This window comes from Grampus griseus (genome assembly GCF_964374135.1).
Source record: "Grampus griseus genome assembly, chromosome: 9".
Classification (NCBI taxonomy): domain Eukaryota; kingdom Metazoa; phylum Chordata; class Mammalia; order Artiodactyla; family Delphinidae; genus Grampus; species Grampus griseus.
Window position 1 is genome coordinate 42454894 of NC_139003.1, and position 25709 is coordinate 42480602.

The 25709-nt window shown below is 39.9% G+C and overlaps 1 protein-coding gene across 1 annotated transcript in view; it reads right to left on the bottom strand.

Moving 5' to 3' along the window:
- NPSR1 (neuropeptide S receptor 1) overlaps positions 1–22590 on the bottom strand; it is a gene marked incomplete at both ends in the record, with an annotated part of 161689 nt that extends 139099 nt beyond the window's left edge. Inside the window, 1 exon segment of the mRNA XM_082661700.1 lies at positions 22458–22590. Within this exon segment, the coding sequence (XP_082517826.1) occupies positions 22458–22590 (133 nt within the window).
- Between the last annotated feature and the right edge of the window lie 3119 nt (positions 22591–25709).

Below are 25709 nucleotides of genomic sequence, written 5' to 3' on the forward strand. Positions count from 1 at the left end.
CAAAACAACTCTGCGAGGTAAGCAGGGAACATATCTTTATGTTCTCATTTTACACTAGAAGAGACTGCTTCTCGCCATGAAATGACTTGCTCAGATCCCACAGCTGGTGATGGAAATGAGATGATAACTCATTTCTTCAGAAATTCCTAGACAGAGGTGCTTTTACTGTAACATACACTGATTTGCATCAAATCTCAAGGGCCTATTGAGGCATGAAGTTAACATGAGTAAGGGGAGCAGGCCAGGTGCAAAGCAAAAGGACTAAGCTGCTTGTATTACAACCAAGCATGATACCTGGTAACTTATACTGAAAATGTTCTGTGAGCCATATATGCACAGCCACTGGTTAACGACACCTAGTATAAGAGGTAGTGATGGTCATAAAAGAATATAGTCCCCATGATATTTCCTGGGAAAGTTGTAGCATAATCCATCCCGCCTAGGAAGAGTGCAGTGTGATAGAGATGAGAAGACATTAAGTCTGTACTGAAGGGGTAGCAAATAGGAGGGAGCTGTTCAGAAAACAGGATGAGCTGTGAACTCTTAGGGAAAGGGTGAAAACAGGACGACAACCCAATAGCAAAATGAGCAAAGAGTATTCTGACTGGCAAACACGAAAAAAGTGCTTAACCATTAAATAAGAAAAACAACTTAAGACAGAATTTTTATTCATTGGCTTAGTGAAAACTAGGGTCTGACTACCCCAAGTGTCGACAAAGATGAGAAGAAATGGGTGTACATTTTTACTTCTGGTGTGAGAGTTAGCTGATATGGTCACCTTGAAGAGCAATTTGTCAGTATCCAGTAAAGCTGAAATTACATGGTCTATAATTTCCATCTCTTTATCTGGGTTCCTTACATGTATTTAATTTAGGGAAATTCACTGCACTACACACATAAAATGCATGCATGTTTTTTGTAGGTCTGTTTTACTTCAATAAAAATTTATAAAATGAAATCTGTGAGAAACTTCTGGGGAAGGACAGAAGTCAGTTAAGTCATAGTGTGGTCAGGATGAAGAGAGAGAAAATGGTAGATGCCATGGACAAGGAATAGGTGGAGAGAGAACCTTGGGTTGTGCTGTTTTCTTTCCACTCATGGTCCAGTTGGATCAGTTTTTGACCTGTGGCTACCCAAGAGAGATGTTTATGTATGTGTACAGGAAACATGCACAAACATGCCTTTGCAGCATTGCTTGGAAACAAACCAGAAGTAACCTAAATATTTATGGTGACAAAATCAATTGAGAAGGTCGGAACCAGAAACTACTCACATACCCATCAACAGTAGACTGGATAAATAAATTTCTATGTAATCATATAATGAAATACTATACATCAACGAGAATGAATAATCTATAGCAAATGTAAAATTTCGCAGGGCTAAAGAATGGTGTAAGGCCTTAAATTGAAAGGCTACAGCAAGTGTGAAACTGGAGCATAAAAGTCTAAACAAATAATAGTAAATTTAAGAATACTGAAGACAAGAAAATTCTAAAAATTTCTAAAGAGGAAAAGCAGAACTCTTACAAAGAAACAAACATCACATAGGTATCTGATTGTTAACAATAATATCAGATGCAAGTACCTAGAATTTTGTATTTAGAAAAGTTATTTATGTGTGAGTATAAATAATGATTTTTTTCTGACATTCGTGGCTCCAAAGTGATCTAGTTTGGAGGGTGATACGATTGGCAGATGATCTTGACATGAATACCAGACTATTTTCAAAAAGAAAGAAAAACAAATGTATAATTTGAGACATTTACTGACACCATTCTGCAGAGCAGCATATTTTATACATGATGATATGACTTTTATACATTTAAAAAACCCTCATCGTTTGCCATTTAAGGCAAGTATTGGGTTGACCAAAAAGTTTGTTTGGATTTTTCCGAAACACATGGAAAAACTGAACGAACTTTTTGGCCAACCCAATACCTTTTATTGGGTCAATAATTGGGAGCTCTCCTCAGTCCTAATATAAATTTACCACACACAGAGTCCAAATAATGGACTATCACATTCACCATATTCAGTAGCTGACACCTGGAAACCTGATTCTGGAAGTTCATTTGCAGGGGCTGCAAAGCAAAAATGTGGGGATAGCAGATTCCAAGTCTGCATCTGTCTTCAGAAGCTTCTGTGGATATTGTAGTCAGAGCTAAAGAATGGAGCAGGGTCTCAGGTGACTGTGAATTTAGTTGGGATTTTCTTTCAAGGACCAGTGATACTCGTGGTGTGACCTAAGGACTGGGATCATCTACATCGTTACCTGGAAGCTTGCTAGAAATGCAAATTCTGAGGCCCCACCCAATACCCACTGAATCAAAATCTCTAGGGGTGGGGCTAAGGAATTTGTATTTTAAAAAACCCTCCAGGTGATTCTGAAGCCTGCTAGAGTTTGAGAAGCACTCTCCCAGAGAAGCATGCCAAAACTCATGGTGTCATGAGAAGGATGAACTGAATGATGTTGGGTGGAGGAGCATGAGTGGAATTGGTGAGGGATTGAAATGCATCCATTGGCGTTTAGGCATAACATGAATGTGATTACCATTTTTTTTTTTTTTTTTTTTTTTTTTTTTTGCGGTACGCGGGCATCTCACTGTTGTGGCCTCTCCCGTTGCGCAGCACAGGCTTCGGACGCGCAGACTCAGCGGCCGTGGCTCACGGGCCCAGCCGCTCCATGGCATGTGGGATCTTCCCGGACCGGGGCACGAACCCGCGTCCCCTGCATCGGCAGGTGGACTCTCAACCACTGCGCCACCAGGGAAGCCCATACCTTTTGATATATTTCCAGAATCAATTCTGTTGTTCTCTAACATGATGCATATAAAAATGGTATTCACATGCCTAGAACATTCTCTCCTGTGTTTACTGAGATTTTGATGAATTGCCCCAAATCTGTAGGGAAGTAAACTGTGTCACAATATTATGATAGCTAATAACTGTTACAATTCATTTCCTTCAGGGATAGTGACTTTCTACAGCTTTGGGAATAGGCACCTCGTTTGGGGCAATTCCTCATCCTTAGTTGTAACATCATCCCTTGCTCTTTCACTCAACACTTACCAGTCAAGTCTCATGGCAGGAAAGAGCTTCCCTGAACCTCCAAGAGCTTGTTGCTTTGTGACCTCTTGGTAGCCTTTACTTTGCCCATCATATTGCTCATCTCAGTTTAATACTTTATTTAAATATCTCTGCTCTCTGATAGATGATAAGCTCCACAGCTGTTGGGTTGACTGCTTTATCTTTAACATGTAGCACGGTGCTTGGCACACGTATGATAGGCATTAAACAGATATCTGTTGAATGAATGAACCCATCAGAGTGCAGGTGTGTGAGTGTGGTGTTGTTACAAGGATAACCTTGAAACTTTTTAAATTTAACAAAAAAACGTAAATCATTGGAAAATGCCAGTACTTTGACTTTATTAATTAGCTATTACCCAAAAACAAGAATACCCACAAACCCAGCATGTTGTGATGGTGCAGTAGAGAATCTTTGCCTTGAATATCCAACAGTGCTGGGGGCTGGCTCATGGCAGAGCCTGACAGGTACGCTCACATTGACTCTACTCTGTTTTGAGAGGACTGGTCTCTGCCCAGTATATCACTAGAGGCAGTGCACCATTCCCCACCATGCCACCTCCCTAACACAAGCCTTAGTAAATGGTTTGCTGACAGATTGCAATGAAGTGAACCTCAAACCTCTACATTCCCTGTAGAAACTTGGAGCCCCCTCAAAGCCCTGTATTTTACATGCTGACTGCTCACCACGGTGGGGTTCTCAGTCCTGGTTGCACATTGGAATAACCTGGGGTTATTGGGTCATCGTGTTTCCATTGTCATTTGTTTCTAGGTATTTTTTTATTTCCTCTTTGATTTCTTCAGTGATCACTTCGTTATTAAGTAGTGTATTGTTTAGCCTTCATGTGTTTGTATTTTTTTACAGATCTTTTCCTGTAATTGTTATCTATTTCATAGCGTTGTGGTCAGAAAAGATACTTGAAACAATTTCAATTTTCTTAAATTTACCAAGGCTTGACTTGTGACCCAAGATATGATCTATCCTGGAGAATGATATTTCATTCTCAAGCACTTGAGAAAAATGTGTATTCTGTTGTTTTTGGATGGAATGTCCTATAAATATCAATTAAGTCCATCTTGTTTAATGTATCATTTAAAGCTTGTGTTTCCTTATTTATTTTCATTTTGGATGATCGGTCCATTGGTGAAAGTGGGGTGTTAGAGTCCCCTACTATGAATGTGTTACTGTCGATTTCCCCTTTTATGGCTGTTAGTATTTGCCTTATGTATTGAGGTGCTCCTATGTTGGGTGCATAAATATTTACAATTGTTATATCTTCTTCTTGGATCGATCCCTTGATCATTATGTAGTGTCCTTCTTTGTCTCTTCTAATAGTCTTTATTTTAAAGTCTATTTTGTCTGATATGAGAACTGCTACTCCAGCTTTCTTTTGGTTTCCATTTGCATGAAATATCTTTTTTCCATCCCCTTACTTTCAGTCTGTACGTGTCTCTAGGTCTGAAGTGGGTCTCTTGTAGACAGCAAATATATGGGTATTGTTTTTGTATCCATGCAGCCAATCTGTGTCTTTTGGTGGGAGCATTTAGTCCATTTACATTTAAGGTAATTATCGATATGCATGTTCCTATTCCCATTTTCTTAATTGTTTTGGGTTCATTATTGTAGGTCTTTTCCTTCTCTTGCGTTTCTTGCCTAGAGAAGTTCCTTTAGCAGTTGTTGTAGAGCTGGTTTGGTGGTGCGGAACTCTCTCAGCTTTTGCTTGTCTGTAAAGGTTTTAATTTCTCCATCAAATCTGAATGAGATCCTTGCTGGGTAGAGTAATCTTGGTTGCAGGTTTTTCTCCTTCATCACTTTCAATATGTCCTGGCAGTCCCTTCTGGCTTGCAGAGTTTCTGCTGAAAGATCAGCTGTTAACCTTATGAGGATTCCCTTGGGTGTTATTTGTTGTTTTTCCCTTGCTGCTTTTAATATGTTTTCTTTGTATTTAATTTTTGACAGTTGGATTAATATGTGTCTTGCCGTATTTCTCCTTGGATTTATCCTGTATGGGACTCTGTGCTTCCTGGACTTTAACTATTGCCTTTCTCATATTAGGGAAGTTTTCAACTATAATCCCTTCAAATATTTTCTTAGTCCCTTTCTTTTTCTCTTCTTCTTCTGGAACCCCTATAATTCGAATGTTGGTGCGTTTAATGTTGTCCCAGAGGTCTCTGAGACTGTCCTCAGTTCTTTTCATTCTTTTTTCTTTATTCTGCTCTGCAGTAGTTACTTCCACTATTTTACTTCCAGGTCACTTATCCGTTCTTCTGCCTCAGTTATTCTGCTATTGATCCCATCTACAGTATTTTTAATTTCATTTATTGTGTTGTTCATTGTTGTTTGTTTCATCTGTAGTTCTTCTAGGTCCTTGTTAAATGTTTCTTGCATTTTGTCCATTCTATTTCCAAGATTTTGGATCATCTTTACTATCATTATTCTGAATTCTTTTTCAGGTAGACTGCCTATTTCCTCATTTGTTAGGTCTGGTGGGTTTTTATCTTGCTCCTTCATCTGCTGTGTGTTTTTCTGTCTTCTCATTTTGCTTATCTTCCTCTGTTTGGTGTCTCCTTTTTGCAGGCTGCAGGTTCGTAGTTCCCATTGTTTTTGGTGTCTGTCCCCAGTGGCTAAGGTTGGTTCAGTGGGTTGTGTAGGAAGAAAGAAAGGAGGGAGGGAGGGAGGAAGGAGGGAAGGAAGGAAAGAAAGAAAGAAGATAAAGTAAAATAAAATAAGATAAAATATAATAACGTTATTAAAATAAAAAAATAATTATTAAGAAAAAAAGTAAAATAAAACAAAAAAAACGGATGGATATAACCCTAGGACAAATAGTGGAAGCCAAGCTATACAGACAAAATCTCACACAGAAGCATATGCATACACACTCACAAAAAGAGGAAAAGGGGAAAAAAATCATAAATCTTGCTCTTAAAGTCCACCTCCTCAATTTGGGATGATTCGTTTTCTATTCAGGTATTCCACAGATGCAGGGTACATCAAGTTGATTGTGGAGCTTTAATCCGCTGCACCTGAGGCTGCTGGAAGAGATTTCCCTTTCTCTTCTTTGTTCTCACAGCTCCCAGGGGCTCAGCTTTGGATTTGGCCCCGCCTCTGCGTGTAGGTCGCCAGAGGGCGTCTGTTCTTCGCTCAGACAGGACGGGGTTAAAGGAGCCGCTGATTGGAGGCTCTGGCTCACTCACGCCGTGGGGGAGGGAAGGGCACGGAGGGCGGGGCGAGCCTGCGGCGGCAGAGGCCGGAAGGACGTTGCACCAGCCTGAGGCGCGCCATGCGTTCTCCCGGGTGAGTTGTCCCTGGATCCCAGGACCCTGGCAGTGGCGGGCCGCACAGGCTCCCTGGAAGGGGGGTGTGGATAGTAACCTGTGCTCGCGCACAGGCTTCTTGGTGGCGGCAGCAGCAGCCATCTCATGCCCGTCTCTGGGGGGTCTGTGCTTTTAGCCGCGGCTCGCGCCCGTCTCTGGAGCTCCTTTAAGCGGCGCTCTTAATCCCCTCTCCTCGCGCACGAGGAAACAAAGAGGGAAGAAAAAGTCTCTTGCCTCTTTGGCAGGTCCAGACTTTTCTCCGGACTCCCTCCCGGCCAGCCGTGGTGCACTAACCCCCTGCAGGCTGTGTTCACGCCACCAACCCCAGTCCTCTCCTGGCGCTCCGACCGAAGCCCGAGCCTCAGCTCCCAGCCCCGCCTGCCCCGGAGAGCGAGCAGACAAGCCTCTCAAGCTGGTGAGTGCCGGTCGGCCCTGATTATCTGTGCGGTAATCTCTGCGCTTTGCCTTGTGCACACCTGTTGCTGTGCTCTCCTCCGCGGCTCCGAAGCTTTTCCCCTCCGCCACCCGCAGTCTCCGCCCGCGAAGGGGCTTCTAGTGTATGGAAAGCTTTCCTCCTTCACAGCTCCCTCCCACTGGTGCAGGTCCCGTCCCTATCCTTTTGTCTCTTTATTCTTTTTTCTTTTGGTCTACCCAGGTACGTGGGGGGTTTCTTGTCTTTTGGGAGGTCTGAGGTCTTCTGCTAGCCTTCAGTAGGTGTCTGTAGGAGTTGTTCCACGTGTAGATGTATTTCTGGTGTATCTGTGTGGAGGAAGGTAATCTCCGCGTTTTACTCTTCCGCCATCTTCCCGGAAGTCTCGGGCCTATTTTTTTAAGTGAGTTGTTTGTTTTCTTATTGTTAAATTACAAGAGTTCTTTGTATGTTTTGGATAACAGTCCTTTATCTGATGTGGTTTTTGCAAATATTTTCTCCCAGTTGTGACTTGTCTTTTCATTCTCTTGATAATGTATTTTGCAGAGCAGAAGTTTTTAACTTTAATGAAGTCCAGATTATTCATAACTTTTTCCTGGATTATGCCTTTGGTATTTTATCTAAAAAGTTATCACCATACCTAACGTCATCTAGATTTTCTCCTATGTTATCTTCTAAGAGTTTTATAATTTTGTATTTTACATTAGGTCTATGATCCATTTTGAGTTAAGTTTTGTGAAGGGTGTAAGGTCTTTGCCTAGACTGATTATTTATTTATTTATTTATTTATTTATTTATTTATTTATTTGGCATGTGAATGTCTAATTGTTCCAGCAGCATTTGTTGAAAAGACTGTCATTGCTCCATTGTACTGCCTTTGCTCCTTTGTCAAAGATCTTTTGACTACATTTATGTGGGTCTGTTTCTGGGTTCTCTATTCAGTTGCATTCATCTATTTGTCTATTTTTTTTTTTTTTTTGCCAATACCATACTGTCTTGAATTATTGCAGCTTTATAGTAAGTCTTAAAGTCAGGAAAATCAGCCTTTCAACATTGTCCTTCTCCTTCAATACTGTGTTGGTTATATTGGGTCATTTGCCTCTCCTTATAAACTTTACAACCAGTTTGTTGATATCCACAAAATAACTTCTTGGTTTTTTGTTTTGATTGCATTATACCTCTAGGTCATGCTGGGAATAACTGACATCTTGACAATATTGTTTCTATCCATGAACATGAAATGTATCTCCATTTATTCAGTTCTTTTTTTATTTAATTCAACAGAGTTTGGTACTTTTTTCATTTATACCTTGTATATATTTTGTTAGATTTGTACCTAAGTAATTGGGGTGGTGGGCTAATGTAAATGGTATTATATTTTAAATTTCAAATTCCGCTTGTCATTGCTGGTATACAGTAATTGACTTTGAAAGTAATTGACAATTGAAAGTAATTTTGACAATTGAAAGTAATTGACTTTCATATAGTAACCTATTAACCTTTTATCATGCAACCTTGCTATAATTGCTTATTTGTTCCAGGAGGGTTTTTCTTTCTTTTTTTGGGTGGGGGGAGGTCTATTCTTTCAGATTTTCTGTATACATAGGCAATATATCATCTGTGAACAAAGACAATTTTATTTCTTCTTCCCAATCTATATAAATTTTCTTTTCTTGTCTTGTCATATCATATTAGCTAGGACTTCCAGAAATATGTGGCAAAGAATTGTGAGAGAAGACATCCTTGCTTTGTTCCTGATCTTAGTCAGAAAGCTTTGAGTGTCTCACCACTTAGTATGATGCCAGCTACAGATTTTTTGTAGATATTATTTATCAAGTTGAGGAAGTTCCCCTCTATCTTAGGCAGCTGAAGGTCTTTAATCATGAATGGGTGTTGGATTTTATCAAATGTCTTTTCTGCATCTATTGATATGATGATGTGTTTTTTTTGTTTGTTTTTTTTTTTAGCATGTTGATGTAATGGATCACATTAATTGATTTTAGAATGTTGAACAAGCCTGGCATAGCTGGGATAAATCCCATTTGGTTGTGGTGTGTTTAATTTTTAAGAAACTACCAAACTGTTTTCTAAGATGGATGTACCATTTTATATTCCCACCAGCAATGTATGAGGATTCTAGTTTCTCCACATTATGACCTCCACTTATTATTATATGTCTTTCTGACTATTGCTATCTAGTTGGTATAAACTGTTATCTTATGTGGGTTGGATTTGCATTTCCCTAATAGCTAATTGTAGTGAGCACCTTTTCACGTTCTTATCAGTCATTTGGATACCTTCTATGGTGCAATGTCTATTGAAATCTTTTGCCCATACAAAAAATTGGGTTATTTGTCTTCTTATTGAGTTGAAAGACTTATTCACGTATTATGGTTTCTATATGTGTTGTTGTTGTTTATTGCTTTATCATCTTAGAAAGGGATGTAGTCTATACAGCCTTTCTATTTCCATATACTAATGTGGTAGATGCTTTCTTCCTGTAAAGAGCAGATTTATATTAACATTGTGTCATTTAGACTGAGGACTGCAAGGAGAGGGCAGGAATCCAGACAATCAGATCTCTGGGACTTCCTGCACATTTTCTCATATTTTAAACTACTTAATCTGATACCAAATTATAAGAGTATCTTAATAGAAAAAGTAACCTTAGAGTTACAGATTTTTCTCTTAAGTCAGGATGAATCAGCCTCATTTGTGAGAATTTGTGTTAGAATTCAACCTTGGATAGAATTTCAACCTTGGATAGAATCACATGGGGAGCCTTATACATAACGTTTCCTGTGATTCGCCTCCAGATTTTGTCTTAATAGCCTGGGGTACAGGTTGGGCAATGGGGAGTTTAAAAAGTTCTGCAGGTGATTCTAATGTGCAGTCAAAGTTGAGAAGTACTGAGTTAAACAAAGTGGTTAGGCCTGAAGGTTTTCTGTCTGTTGACAATAAATGACCCACCCCTACACATTTAATTGGCAAGTAAATTGGTTAGCCTGTGTGCATGGCCACATAACTTTCAGATTGGCAATGTATATGTGGGTATGGGGTTTTCACTCAAGTCAGAGGAAGAAGACACTGCAATTAAGAAACTGTTCAGAAACTGTCTGAGAAAAGCTGAAAAAGGATACTCACTTTGCCTTCAGCTGAACCTCTCCTCAAAATTTTCCTACATGCCGCGGGTAGAGAGGCAGGAAATGTTGCCGTCCTACCTACTTTCTGCACTTTACTTACTTTCCATAACACTGCATCAATGATTCTCAAGCATTAATGTGTTTCAGAATCACTTGGAGAGTTAATGAAGAATAGAGAGACTCAGACACATTAAGTAGGTAACGGCCTGGGCCTCTATATTTTAACTATTTATCAGATGATTCTGATACATATCAAAATGTGAGAATCACTGCACTAAGATATTTTCTTGAGAACTTTAATTAGTAAGAGCCTTAAAAAAAGGAGATTTGTGGGCTGTTTTGATGCATATTCTGCTGTGGTTCAAACTTCGATTATACTTAGTAGAAATTTCTTGAGCTGTTATCGTCCTACTTTACTTGACTTTTGTCCTTAGAATGCATTCTATTGGGTTGGCCAAAAAGTATATCAAACACTAAGCACAATCAAAAGCATAACAATGTGGAACAACACTTTGTAAATACCTAAGACTTTAATCACATAGTTTATTCTTGCCTAAAAGTCTGGAGATGTTCTGATTGTATATTGTTGTGTCACAAACCACTGCAAAACTTAGTGGCACAAATCAACAACCACTTATTGGGCTTACAGATTCTGGGAATCAGGAATTTGGACAAGTCATAGCAGGAATGGTTTGTCATTACTCTGTGATGTCTGGGGCCTCCCTAGGAGAACTTGAAAACTTTGCGTAATTTAAATGACAGAATGTTGGAATATTTTTGAGAACTTTATACTCATATGTTTGGCACTCTAGCTGGGATGTCTCTATGCTGAGCTCAGTTGGGACTGTTGACCAGAGAGTCATGACACAGAGTCATTTCATATGACTTCCTCAGAGCCTGGCAACCCGAGGATAATTGAACATCTTGCATAGCGGCTCAGGGATCCCAAAGTGAGCATGCTTACAAATAAGTTACAGCTAAATGGCGTTTTATGACCTAACCTTTGAAATTACATACCATCACCGCTATCATATCGCCCTCTACTGCTTAAGGCAGTAACAAATCCAATTTGATTCATAATGAACATAGACCTGCTCTCTTTATGAAATGCTTTACACTTTAAAACCCCACAAGAGGAGAAGCAGTCTGTCAGGGATAACCTGGATTGACTGAACTTCAGTGTAGGATTCTCTTGTTTAACAAGTAACCCATCTTACTGTAAACAACACTAAAGTTTCATGTATGTTACTCGACTCCAACTTATACAGTATTATTAGCATTCTTCAGATTTTTTTTTATGTTTTGTGGTTTCTTTCTCAAATTCTTTTTTTCTCCAATTTTAGTGAGATGTAATTGACATACAGCCCTATATGGGTTTAAGGTGTACAGCATAATGAATTTTTTTGGCCACGCAGCACAGCATGTGGAATCTTAGTTCCCCGACTAGGGATCAAACAGTGGATGTGGCCCCCCACAGTGGATGTGCCAGAGTCTTAACCACTGGACCACCAGGGAAGCCCCTTCCCTTCCTCTTTAGATAAATGAAACTAGGGCCCCCTAGGCTTTGGGGTACCTTGCTCAAAAGTAAATGACACAAGCTGTTCTTCTCATCCACTTTCTCTGTAAGACAAAAATGGTTATGTGGAGGTTTCAATGGGATTTCCTTGAGGCTTCCCAAAACTTCTTCCCAGATGCCCCACCCCTTTGCATTTTCACTACCTTTTTCTTTCCTGATAACCGAATAGGGCCCTTTAAAAAATAAAATAATAAATTAGGGGAGAAGGGAAAAGGGGGCTATGTCTTATTTCCTTAAATATATTATAAATTTTGTAGAAGTCAGGAAAGTGGCTTCTTCTCTTTGTATCTCCCAAATCACCTAGGTGTCTCCCCGGCCCAGGCCCTGAATTAGAATTAATAGACTGTGTCATGTTGTCATGTTTACCTCCCCTATTCCACCTGCTATTTACATCTGTTCAATGATCAAAGTCTGCCAATGCTCCCCTGTGATGCTTTACGGAAACTATCTATTTCTCTCCATCTCTACCATGCTAATTTTACTTCAGGCCACCATCATCTCCCACCTGAATTACTGAAACAGTCTGATACAGCCTCCTTGCTTCTAAGTCTTGGTTTTGAGTTTGATATCTTTCATCTTAGTCCTGTATCACCCTGTTTTATCTCTGCCATGTGTTACAGAGCCTGGACTATCCCCTTTTCTATTCTCTGGCCTTGTGGATGAGATTGGCACACGTTTGTTACAGAGTGAACATCTGTTGAATGAGTATCAGTGGAGCCATCTCTAGCTATTTAAGTGGATTACAGGTGTGTACCTGAGAGTTTAATGGTCCTTTTATTATCTACAGTGGCTACTGGGTACAGCTAATGCTGACATTAATTAGATTGACTAAAGGATGAAGTCACCACAGTTGTTAAACCTTAGCGTAAACACATTGTGCTTAAACTCAGAACAAGGTAAAATTTAGAGCACGAAATAACAAAAGAAGGGAGAAAAAGAAACTGATATTTGTTACATTTCTTTTATGAGTCAGTGGAATTGAGCGCTTTATACCTATTACTTCTTTTAATCTTCAGAAAAACATGCTGAGATAGATTTTAGCCTTCACACTTCACAAATGAGGAAATTGAGGAAAGAGTAATACACAGAGGAGGTTATGGAACAGGGATTTGACCCAGGTAGTCTGATTCCACATCCACGATCATTCTGATATTCTGCAGTGGCCTAGGTGGTTGCTCTAAGCTCTCTTGTGGTATCTGACTTGGGTCTGTAAGTTGAACATTCTCTTTCTGGGTTCTTTAGAATGCTGAATGGCATAAAACATCATTCACAGTGAACTAAGAAGCCTGTGTGTTAGCAATGAAATGTCACTCACAACAGGCAGGTCTCCCCAAGAAGCTGGTATCAGAGACAGATCCAGTTGAGTGATGCTTCCTGTGAACAAGGTCCATTCTTGAGCGTGGAAGTGCTCTGTGGTGAGAGGTGGAAAGGCTGATCACGCCATCTTCATCTGGTGGGCTTGTGCCTCCTCTTTGCAGTTGTGAAATAAAATTCATGCTTATAACTTCTTAGCTTGTAGGATTTCTGCACCTCGGGATCCTCAACTTGGGTCTTTTCCCCTGGGTCAGAAGGAAACACAAGTCAATAGTCCTCTGGCTTAGACAAATCAGAGTCAGACATCATGGCAATGGGGCTGCTGCTGGTGAATCTTTGGGAAAATCGCTGTTATCTCAGATAGATGATTCCTAACATATTGTATTCCAGGGATGTCAAATTGTCTGCTAAAAGTTTAAAATTTATAATACCAACTCAGATGGGAAAAATGAAACTTTATTACAGAAATCAACTTAGTTCATGAAATACCATTTCTGTTCTATAGTAGAAAAAAAAGCATCATTTTTCTAGTCTTTTAATTTTCAGGTAACTCATTTAAAACTCAATCTCTGAATTGTTCTCTTTCTACTTTTTCTTCCCAAGTCTCTGATGTCATCACTTTTTGCATCTGCTATGAGCTCATGGATCCCTGACTGCACTCCAGCTCTTTTTTTTTTTTTGCGGTACGCGGGCCTCTCACTGTTGTGGCCTCTCCCATTGCGGAGCACAGGCTCCGGACACGCAGGCTCAGCGGCCATGGCTCACGGGCCCAGCCGCTCCGCGGCATGTGGGATCTTCCCAGACCGGGGCACGAACCCGTGTCGCCTGCATTGGCAGGCGGACTCTCAACCACTGCGCCACCAGGGAAGCCCTGCACTCCAGCTCTTAATTCTCAGTTGTCTTCTGGGCCCCTTCTGGGGAACGGTTGGGAAATTTTTGAATCTCTTCCAAGGTCTGAGATGGGTTGGTCTTGCTATGCTATTACTAATCTATAGCAGTCCACCTATGTTGATGCGAGGCACTTTGCATGGCTGTCTTCTCTCTGCATTCCAGGCAAAAACTGTGGTACAAGCCCTTTCTGTGTTCACATTCCCAAGCCTATTCTATCCAATACCCTGTCAATGGGTCAGACCTGCAGAAGAGGGCATCCAGAAGTCAGACCCCAACATGAACATCTATTTTCTTGTTCTTCATTTCCAATCCTCTATAGGAACTATTTTTATCTTCCCTGTGTACAGTGAGAAAACAGCTGTTAGGTTGAATGCTCCTCCTCCTGCCTTACTGTATAAACTTTAGACTCTGAGTTCACCAGGAATTTTTGGAAGAATCTGGATCTAACAGTGAAAAGTTAAGGCTTCCAAGATTTATGGGCCTTTTGCTTCTACAGCTTTTTAAAAGCGTCACTTAAAGAGTCAGTGACTTCCTCGTTCTGAGCTGTATCTACGTTGACAAATTGGGCAGAGCATGTAGGAAGTTATTGCTGTTGTCCATTTGATGGTGCATCTGCTTTAGGATGCTGTGGACTGCAAGGAGAAGAAGACTCAACTCACAGTAGATTAAACCATGGAGGCATATTGTTTATACCACAGAAGGCTGGAGCTGAGCTGTATCAGGGAAGGTTTGGTGGTCCAACAAGGCCATAGGGGACCTCTTGACCATTTTTATCATGTTGCCAAAGTCTCCCCTCATGATTACAAGATGGCTGCCATGCCTAGTCATCATATTTTCACAAGTCAGTGTCCAAAACAAAACGCAAGGATGATAATGGGAAAAAAAGGATGGGGGTTTGTGGAGGAGGGCATTCTTCTTATCTGTCTCTCTTTTCCTAGAGGAAAACATTTTCATGGTGCTCATGAAGGTACTGGCAGTTATCGCTTTGTATCTTGGTGGCAAGAAGGAGAGCACACAGCAACCCCTAGCTGTAAGCGAGTCTGGAAAATGAGTGTCTGGCTTTTAAAGACTCAGTAGTGGGAGACAGCAAGGAAGAAGAGTGTTAGAGATGACTGAAGAGTAGCTGAGTTGGGAAATGGCTACAAGGAAGCCCGGGGGGAAGAAACCTAACTCTATGTCAACATGTTCTCCTTCTGTAAGTCAGCCCTGGATGCACTCCCCACTCTGCATGCCTGCCGCCTTTCCCACACCCACTGAGGACTCCACTAATGGACCACGGCACTTAGTCCTGCTGCACCCTAGTATATCCTTGCAGTTATTCTCAAGATAGTACCATGAGAAATTAATCAGGTTGGCTTAAAAGGTAAAATCTAGGTTCTGTTTTGGAAACTTTTGAGAAAAATACTATCTCTGGCTTTAGACCATTTTGATTTGATTATCCAATTCACTTCTCAGTAACTAGCTACCTCTGGCAAGTTAAATCTCTCAGCTTTGATTTCTTCCTAAGGGAAATGAAGGCAGTGATGTACATACCAGGCTTTGTAAGGAGTAAATACAAATGTACATATAGAGCACCTGGAACAACATAGGTGCTCAGTCAATGTGAGGATTAACAACAAGTGACTGGAGTAGTCAGTGTGCTCCCAGAGTTGAGAGAAAAGGACCCCTTGAAGATAGTGAAAGTGAGGGTAACTCACAGAAATGCTGCCGATTGTGTAGACTGTGTGCAACTTGGGAATAGGTAGGGACAAGAGAGAGGCAAGGTGACAGTCTGGATATAGGAATAACTAGAGAAAAGTTGTGGAGATAAGAACTTGAAAGTAATATTAGAAGAAGAGTGGAGACTTCAGGCTGTGAGTAGCGGGAGATAAAACGAAAACTAAATGCTGGCAGATTTTGGAGTATCCTCAGTGACAGGCTAAAGAATCTGAACTTGATTCTGTAAGAAAAATGAAGGCATTGGAGATTTTTGAGCAAGGAAGTGGTATAATCCCATCCTGATTTACCTGAGGGAAACTTTTCTCTCCTTTATCATAATATTTAAAGACATTTTGATTGATAGTTGATGGTTAAAAAAATAGATGTCAATCTGGTGGTTCTCAGGAGCAACTTTATGCCTTATGTCAAGACATTGGTAATTTTTTTTTTTAAGTTTAGCTACTTGAGTGATAGAAACTGATTATTACAGAAGTATAAAATAAAGCAGGGCATCCTCTTATGTAGGCTTGGATTATTTTTGCATGTTTTTGGCATATTTTTGTATATAATTTGGATATAGTATTGATATTGGAACTGACCTATACTTGGAGGATTCTGGAACAAGATTAACTGGTTCAAATCCCAGCTCCTGCACTCTTTGCTGTGTGATCTTGGGAGTTACTTAACCCATCTGTGACTCAGTTTCTTAATAAGTAAAACGAAGATAATAATAGTAATGCATTTTACATGTCATGCATTTTAGAATAGGCAGTGTGTGGAACATAGTAGGTGCTCGATAAATGTTATTAGTAGTAATTGCTCAACTTAATTTGTAAATATGTTTTACTCTGTCAATCTGCATTTAGTGAAAGTCTCACTTGCAATGAACCTTGATGTGATCTGGCTGCAAAGGGAGAAACCTGCATTTATGGAACGTCTGTGTTGCACCAACTAACATCCTCTCTGTAACTACTTATTAAAAACTTAGGCTGCACTGGGAACTGTGCCAGGTGGTTTATATATGTTATTTATTATCTCCATTTTGCTGATGAGGAAACTGAAGCTCAAGGAGAGTTTTAAAGTTTACCTAAATCACATTCACCTAGCTAGCTATGAGAGGAAATTCCAACTGAGGTATGTGCAATATCAAAACTCAAATTATTTTCGTAAGGACATCACAGAAAACATTGTGTGCTGGGGTTAGGCAGTCTGGATACTATTCTGAGCACCAAACCTTGATAACTCCACAATGCAGTGAAATTACTTAATCTCTCTTAAACTGTTTATAAAAACGGATATAATATTATTGTCCTGCTTGTTCCAGAATTGATATGAGGATTAAATGAGGTAATAAATGTGAAAGTGGTATAGGAGCACTCTAGTGCTAGACAGTTGACTGACGTTTGAGTGAATGAAATAAAGATATCATCATGATCATCATCATCATGGATAAATATAAGGAGTAAAATGAGAACATTTCAAGAGAAAGAGGAAATCAAGTATGAGCCTTGTACAGGGCATGTCCCACTTCAGCTCCACAGTACGCTTTGGCAAGTTAAAAGATGGAGGAATTAATATATAACATAGATCAGGACATAAAGGGAATTGTGTGGAAAGTAAGACAAGCAAGACTTGAAAGAAATAAACATCATTGACTTAGAAAATAATTTACCCATAATTTGGATGAAATTAATTTCTCTACACAGTTGACATCTGATTATCCACATCAGTTAAATGTTCAGGTGAAAAAAATTAATTGTATTTTGTGAATCAAAAGATGGAATGTATTTTAAGAAGTAACACACACGTGCTTGCTTCAACAGCACATATACTGGAAGTAACACATGCCGACAATTCATCTGAGTTGCTTGGAATGTTTTGAAAAATTAAAAATTTGTAAACAGAGAACACACTCATGTGTCTGTTGTAGTTAAAGGCCGTATGTTGCCTGGATAAGAATTCATTCTTCTCCTCGTTGCTTTTCGGTTATTTGCTTGTAATGGGACTCTAATCATTAACAATTTGTGACCATTCTCTAGATCTGTATCGCCTCAAGTTGCTCATTACAATGAAAATACCTTTTGGAAGAGAATAAATCAGATAGTACATATATATATTTGTCATCTATTTAAAAACATTTAGGAATTGAAAGGGTACCTTATGCCCTCATAATTGTATTGGAACCATGGCGTCCTCTTTATTCTAAGGTTGTACTGTCTGATCTCTGAGATCTTTTCTGCTTTGGAACAGAAAGAGTTGGCAGGGAGAACATTACCTCTTTCACACACATGGAAATAGTGCTGATCGTACATGCACTATGCTAACGTATTAATAGGGGATACATATAGGAAGCTATATATTTTTTCCAATTCATAACTCCAGCTTTTTGGGATTCTCTCAACTGAGCCAGATGGCGAATGAGGTCTCTAATCAGGTCTAGAATTTAAAAGAGAAAGAGAATGTAACTACATTTTGGAGATAGATTATCTACTTTGCTTCTAAGAAGCTCCTGCCAAGAAAACTTCAACCAAGAAACAATTTATATCATTTAAGATTTAAAGGAAAGAAACAGTTGTAGTTGTGTTTTTTTTTTGTTTTTGTTTTTGTTTTTTTGTCTACATAAGGCTTTTTGAAGTGGAAACAAACAGTGCCTGATCAAAGTTTTAAATATTTGGCCAGGAATATGACCAGGCCACGGATACTTTAAGTTCTATTAGAACAATGATTACAATATAGCATCCTAAAGTGTGTTATTATGACTGTCATCAGCCTCCTGGCTGTAGGGCTAAGGGGTCTTTCACATGGAACTCAATGAATCGACAGAGAACTGTTTATTATAGTGACTCACACGAGACCCAAGTAAACAGTGGCGGCTCCTGGATGGAGCCAGTCCAATATTTCCTTTAACTTCCTTCAACCTGTTTAGATGCAGTAATCTGGCACCTTCCTTCAGGGTCTTTGAGCTGTGTTCCAATCACTTTCCTTTCAGTCCTTTAACTTTTACCTCTGCCAAACAAAGGGAGTGGCAAATAACAATTTTCTTTACACAATTGGAGGCAAAATGTGCTTTTTATTTTCCCTGAGATTTTATGAGCTAGGGGACAGAGAAACGAGATGTCAACTCAGTGTATAATTGTGAGAAGACAGAATAGTCATGTTTTTACAATTTTGTGCTTGTAGCATATTTAGAAGACCTAAAAGTTTACAGAAAGAAGGAATAAGCACAGACTCAAGAAGAATCTGGGGTATCATGAGCATGTGAATTAATATGAGAACCATACAAGACATACTTAAATACAAACAAATGTATGCTCATATAGTAACCATGAATTCCATGATTAGAGTCAATGCTCTTCCAAGGGAATTACATACACTATTGTATTTTACCTTAATAACAATTCTATGAGGTGGATATTAGAAGGAAACCGATGACCAGGGAGATTAAACAATTGTTTCCAAGATGCAAGGATACATTTTCAGTAGTAAATGGAGAGACACGTTTCAAACCCAGCTGTGTCTGACATTAAAGTTCCTGTTGTGAATGGTGCCTGATGACAACAGAGCATTTGCAGAAATGTTGCTTTCTCCTCTCTGTTTGCTGCCCTTACCTTTCCTTGCTTTTTGTGATCCACTGGACTGTAAGCTTGGTGAGGCCATGGACTGCGTCTAACATATTTAAATAATGCCTCCCAGCACCAAGAACAGTGCTTACCACAGAGCATGTGCTTGGTTGTATTTGTTGAATGAACGAATGAAAGAACCAGTGAATAGCTGAGCTTCCTTGATGACTTTGAATTGAAAAACATCTCAGAAGGGTTGAACTCTGAATGTGAAGACAAACTTTTTAACCAATTAATTTCATGTATATTTTCCTTTTTTGTATGTACAAGAGTGATATATGATAAAAATCTGAATAAACTTAAAACAGCTTTTTTAAACAACTTTCTGATTCATTAGAAAGCTTCATGTGTGGTTTAATTAGCAGTGTTGTTGTTGTTGTTTTTATAATTTCTTAGTGGTACATACAACAATGTTGTCTCTTTTAATTCATTGATTCTTAGAGTCTATGACTTACTATCTACACAGTAGCCAGGAGAATTTTTTTCTTAACTTAAATCAACTATTTTCTCTCTCTCTTGGTCATCCCTCTAAGTAGTTTCTCATTTCACTTGGAGTGCATTGCAGAGTCCTTACCATGGCTGATACAGCCTTGTGTGACCTGCTGCCTCTCTGGCCTCATCTTCCTGCCTGACTCCAAGCCAGCACCTTTCCAGCATCGCTGGCCTTTTTGCTTTTCTCTGTCAACGTGCTGGACATGCTTTTGCTTCAGCATCTTTACACTTGCTCTTCCTTCGACCTGGTATTGCTTTGTTCACAGATGTTCCTGAGATGCATATCATTCTGATCTCTGTCCAACGGTTATATTTTCAGAGTCCTTCTTGATCACTCTCTAGATCCCTGCTACTATCTTTTCATACTGCTGTATTATTCTCTATAGGACTTATTATCCCCTGACCTTCTGTCACGTATTTGTGCATTACCTGCCTCGCTCCTGCCTTTCCCTCTCAGCGCCCACTGGAATGGCCGTTCCAGCAGAGACTTGATCTGCTTTGCTTTGCAGATCTGTTGTATCTCTAGTGTGTTGAACAATGTCCAACACGGAAAGTCATAAGCAAACACTTGCTGAATTAGTTTGTGAATGGATGAATACATGGATGAATAAGGCTCTCTAAGACCAACACAGGTCTGTGGGAGTACATGATAAAAGGCCAGGATACGATGCGCCACCGTATTGTTGGAGGTGGGGGAGGGCATATCATTTAGAAGGCCTGAGAGTGAATATAGTTTGTACCTGAGGGAGGGCTCTTAGGGTCCAAATTCAGAAATTCAAACTTGTTATTTGGTTCAATGGGCACTAAGAGCAGGAAATGAGATAAAAATACCAGGAGCTGCAGAGAGCCGAATAAATATAATAATAAGGTATGAGGGCCTCTCAGCATCAGGAAGCTCAAAGCCTGTTCCTCTTGAGCACTGACTGAGCGGGGGTGGGGGAGGGGTGGGCGGGGGAAGACTGTTATGTCTTTTGCCATTTTACTAATTAAGGTAAACAACTCCCCCCACTTTTTATTCCAAGCCTATTTTACTCAGTTTTGGTCCCCAGTCCTCCTTGTCACTCTCAGAAATAGGCATAGAGTCCTGTTACTTGCAGACACTCTGGACAGGAGCTGTGTGGCATGTACTTTTGCTAATATCTCTCAGCTTCAAAACACTCTTCTGTACTCAGCTTCTAACCAGGTCTCTGCAAACACCATTTGCTTTGTCAGCCTGCTCCCTGCTATGTCTGCTATGTCTGGGGGAGCTAGAGGGAGGGTGGCCAGCGGGAAGAGTGAGAAGGGACAGCTTCATGCGTCTGTTTCCTGTTCATCCCAGCAACACTGTATCAATGGCTGTTCACCCTGGCAGTAGCAGCAGTTACACAGTTTGTTGGTAGAACCAGCCTCACGGTGTCCCCTCAGGGATTGCAGCGCTGGCCGGCCAGGGACCCCTGCTAAGAGGTTTAAGTCCCAGCTCCTCAGGAAGCCTTCTACAAGGCTGTACCAACCAGGTGGTGCCCTCTCCTCAGAGGTCTCCATCCTAGTTCCTCGGGACCCCTCCTCTAAGCATTGACATTTTAATAATCCCAGTTCCTTCCCTTTGTCCTCCCAACGCTGGGGATAGTTGCTAATTCTTGCCGTTACAACTTGTGTAATACCTCAGTGTCCCTTGTTTGCATTTTCAGTTCTCCAAAACCTAATTAACTGTACTTTGTATTACATTTTTTTGTAAAAATAATTGGTGTGATTGTTACCTTCAGGCTGGATCTTGACTGAGAAAAACCTAGAGGAAGGTTAACTGGTTTTTGATGGAGAAGTTAAGGGGTTCTCATTTTACTATTTCAGGTTGGCATCAGAATTATCCTCCCAAACAAGAACTACATTCTAATACTATTCAAATAATATGGATGGTGTTTTGAGAGGGAAGAGAAACAAAATTAAAATCTAAGGGAGAGGGAATACGTGTTATAAAATAAATGTTACTAACTATGAGAACCATAAAATGGACCTACCTGAATTATAGAGGTTAACATGATAATAAAAGAAACAAATGTGAAAGGAATTCTTCTTGGAGATGATTCATAATGTATTGTTGAAAGAAATAAAAAGGAATCAGGTGTAATATACTTTATTATTTCAGTTATATGTGGAAGTAGAGAAGGGCAAGCAGAAGTCAAAATAACGTTGAACATTTTGTCTGATGGTCAATGTCAAGAGAGGCAGTTGTGTATTTCATATTGGTAGAGGAATTTAAGCTCTTTTCCCCCCTCTAACACAAAGGCTCTAAACGTGATAAAGATAGCTCATCTTTATATTCAATATTCAAGGAGCCAACAAGCTAATTGCTCTTAAACGCAGAAACACAATTATCCTTTTATTTTAAGTCATTAGTGTTAAATAATTTATTTTAGAATAACTAGACAATACAGATAAGCCAGAAGTACTATCATCCAGACAGTGCTAGCATTAATACCTTGGTGTGTGTTCTCTAGACGTTTTTCTATGTGCTTAAGTATTTATGTATGTATTTATATGCCTATTTGGAAATATATAAATGTTTATAACCCGTTTCTTTCCTTAAAATATATCATGAATATGTTTTCCTCACCAGTAAGTATCACAGAATAGTTATGTTGGCTTATTGCCTGTTTCTTCTCAGATTCGTTTCCCATCTTATCCTGCACTCCTCTGAATTGCAGGCAATTACATATCCCAGATGCTATCGCCTCACTAATTTGCAGAGAGATTCACCAAAGGGAGGAACTGGTGGAAGATTGGAAAGGAAAAAACCAGGGTATTTCTCTGCCTTTCTCTTTACATTGAGTGTTACTTTTGACAGCCATGAGTTTCTTCCTTGGTTCCAGCAAGAGTAGGACAGCCCTTTCCTTTATGGTCCCAGACTCACCTGGAACCTTGCTCTGGGACCATACCTCCCATAAGAAGGTCTCGACTTCTGGTTCCAGTGACACCACTTCCTCCCCATCATCAATCCAGGTGTGGAGATGTGAGTGGCTTCCTGCTGTTGTTAAATTCTGCATTGCCTCATCATCCCATTTGCCTTCTCAGTTTTTCTGTCACCTGTGTAACCACTTCCCTGATTGCACTGTGACTGACAGTGACTCTACTGCTGAAACCTTTTCTGCTTTATGCATATGCTATGATATGTTTAATACTGCTTCATTATTGAACAGTAGGGATGCTTCAATTTCATGCCATTATAAACAGTAAACATCTTGGCCCTTTAGTCTAACTACATCTTTATGTCTTTTTTTAAACCAAATTTTGCCCAATTTCCCTCAATGCAGGTTAAAACATTTAATATCTACCAAAAGTGAGTAATAATAATGAGTGGGATGATGACAATAATTATTAACATTTTATGAGTACTTACTACGTGCCAGCCTTTCTTTTAGTATAACCATGTGGTTTACTGTTGGTGCATGCTAGTGTAGCATGCATTCTTTTCTTCCCATTTATTTGAGAAAATAATTTGTTTCTCAAATTAAATTTTAAGGGGCTGTACGGGGCACCAAAGTTAACTTTTCAAAAACAATTCATTGACATTTTGATTGAAATGATTTTAATTTATAGGTTAATTTGAGAAGAACTGACACTTTTATGACATGATGTATTTGTGTAGGTTGCCATAAAAAATTCCACAGGCTGGGTGGCTTAAACAACAGACATTTATTTTCTCATAGTTCTAGAGGCTGCATGTCCTTATTAAGGTGCAGACAAGTTTGATTTTTGTTGAGGGCTCTCTTCCTGGCTTGTAGGTGGGTGTCTTCTTGCTGTATCCTCATATGGCCTTTTGTAAGTACAAGTGGAGAGAGAGGGAGGGAGGGAGGGGGAGAGAGAGAGAGAGAGAGAGAAGAGGGAGAGTGAGCTCTTTGATGTTTCTTTTGTAAGAACAGTAATGCTACCCTGTGACCTTATGGCCTTATGACTTCATTTAACTTCAGTTGCTTCCTTATTCCATTTACACAGCCACACGGGGGATTAGAAATAATCTATTGGAAGGAGAACATACACAAATACATATATTGTAGTACCACTCATTTTAGAAAAAAGAAAAAAAGGGAGGGAGAGACCTAAATACTTATGGTTTAATGAACCATGGTACATAAAGCATAATGAAACATGAAGCTACTGCGAATACATTTTTACAAATATGGAAAGTACTTGACATAATATATAGTTAAACTTGACTATAAAATAGCAAGCATGGTAATATGAATAAACACGAGGGCAGAATGATGGATGGTTTATTATCATTATCTCTTTCAAAGGCCCTTTAATATTACTGTGATATTGTCCCTTCTACTAAAAAATCAATGATCCGGTACTTGATTTAGCTACTTAACTCATTTCCTTCCTTCTGCTTCTTACTCTCCAGAGTGAGTGAGCTTCTCAGACCACCTCGCTCCTTTCTAAACCCTCTCTATTCTGACTTCTATCCCCACCATATAAGGGGTAACACATTTTCAAATGTCTCCAGTCACCATCACCACCTTTGTGCTAAACCTTTTCTCAGATCTTGGTTATCTTGAACTTTATACAAACTTTAATGTCATAGACTTCAATGCTATATCCTGTACTCGCTATTCCAATTCTTTTGGCTTTTCTTCTGTCCCTTACTTCCTGACATTAACCTGTGTTAAATCCTAGACTTACACCCCAGAGGGCCTATAATCGCCCTGAAGCCAGGGCCTCCTTATTCTGTTTGCTTTAAACCCTTACTCTGTGTAATGTGATGTTGATGAGAAGTAAATGCATGAGCAGACGTTAACACAAATTATTTAAAAATTAAAGTGAATTCCAAACAATGACATGAAAGCACATTCTAATTCTGTCATTACAAGAAACTTTTCTAATAACTTTGCTCCTGACAGCCTTAAATATATTGGTCTCAAATATATCTTTTCTTACTGAACGTGTGCACTTTTGCTTTGCTCCCAGCCATTGTAATAGTTGGGGCCAAGGCTGGCAGCTCCCCAGGCTGCATCCACAGTGCCGCTCGCCCAGGGCTTGAAGAATCTGAAAGAACCGACCCATAACTTCTCCCCACAGAGTGAAGATGATACATTTGCAGGTCCACTCTGGACCTCAGGTCACCTAAGTAGAACCCCATGAAGAGGGTGAACATCCAGAAGATGGATGGATAAAATTACCCATTTAATGATTCTGTAAAACTGACAAATACTGTCTTGGGCTTGGTTGTCCAGCACATGAGACTCAGTGTAACCAGAACGCTGGGCTTCCAACAATGCTCTAATGAGCCCCTACTCTGTGTTTCTGAATTCCTGATTTCTGTTCTTTTCATCCCTGAGCAGCAGTATGGTTGACCTCAGAAAACACTAGTTTCTTCAACATATAAAGGATATTTTCCAGTTCAGAAGAAATTATTTTTTACATAAGTACAATATTACCTTGGTTACATAATGGAACATTTGTGCTTGGCCTGTTCTCTTAAATTTTGCATTCCTCATAACAACTATTTGAGGTCTCTCACTCGCCAACACCTCACCCCACCCACCTTTCTCAAAGCAGATTCTTCTATTTTCTCAGAGTTGTTTATATAAGTATCTACAAATGTGCACATATTCACCTCTGACAAGAAGCCTTCAGGCAAAGGGCATGCCCTTGACTGGGAGTGAGAGCCTTCTCCTAACATGTCAGAACTCACAGTCGGATGGGGAAGAAAGACAGGACAGGTAAATGAGCAGTGTGGTACAGAACAGAATGTGGCAAGTACTGTTAGGGGGTCTTAAAAAAACAAGAGGAAAAAGTGCTCTTTGTCACTGAAGAAGGTAGCACCCAGAAGAGGGGACTTCTAGGCAACAGGGACGGGGGGAGGGAGACATCAGAAGAAATCCAATTCACACCTACGACCTTGTAGAATTTTGCAGAGGCTTCCTAGGCCAGTCTTCCAGTCCTCCAGCCACCACTACTTCTAACCCAAGAATGCCCCCAAACAGCCCTAACAAATGCTGGTCTGTTTGGACTCCTCCGTGTTGGGGCATTCACTTCCTACTCAGGCAGCCTATGTATTTTTTTTCTTGCTCTGGTTCCCACAGATGTGCAGCCAGCCTCTCTGCAGTAGCCATCAGTCTTGTCCTCTCACTGTATGACAGCCCTTCAAGTATCTGAGAACACA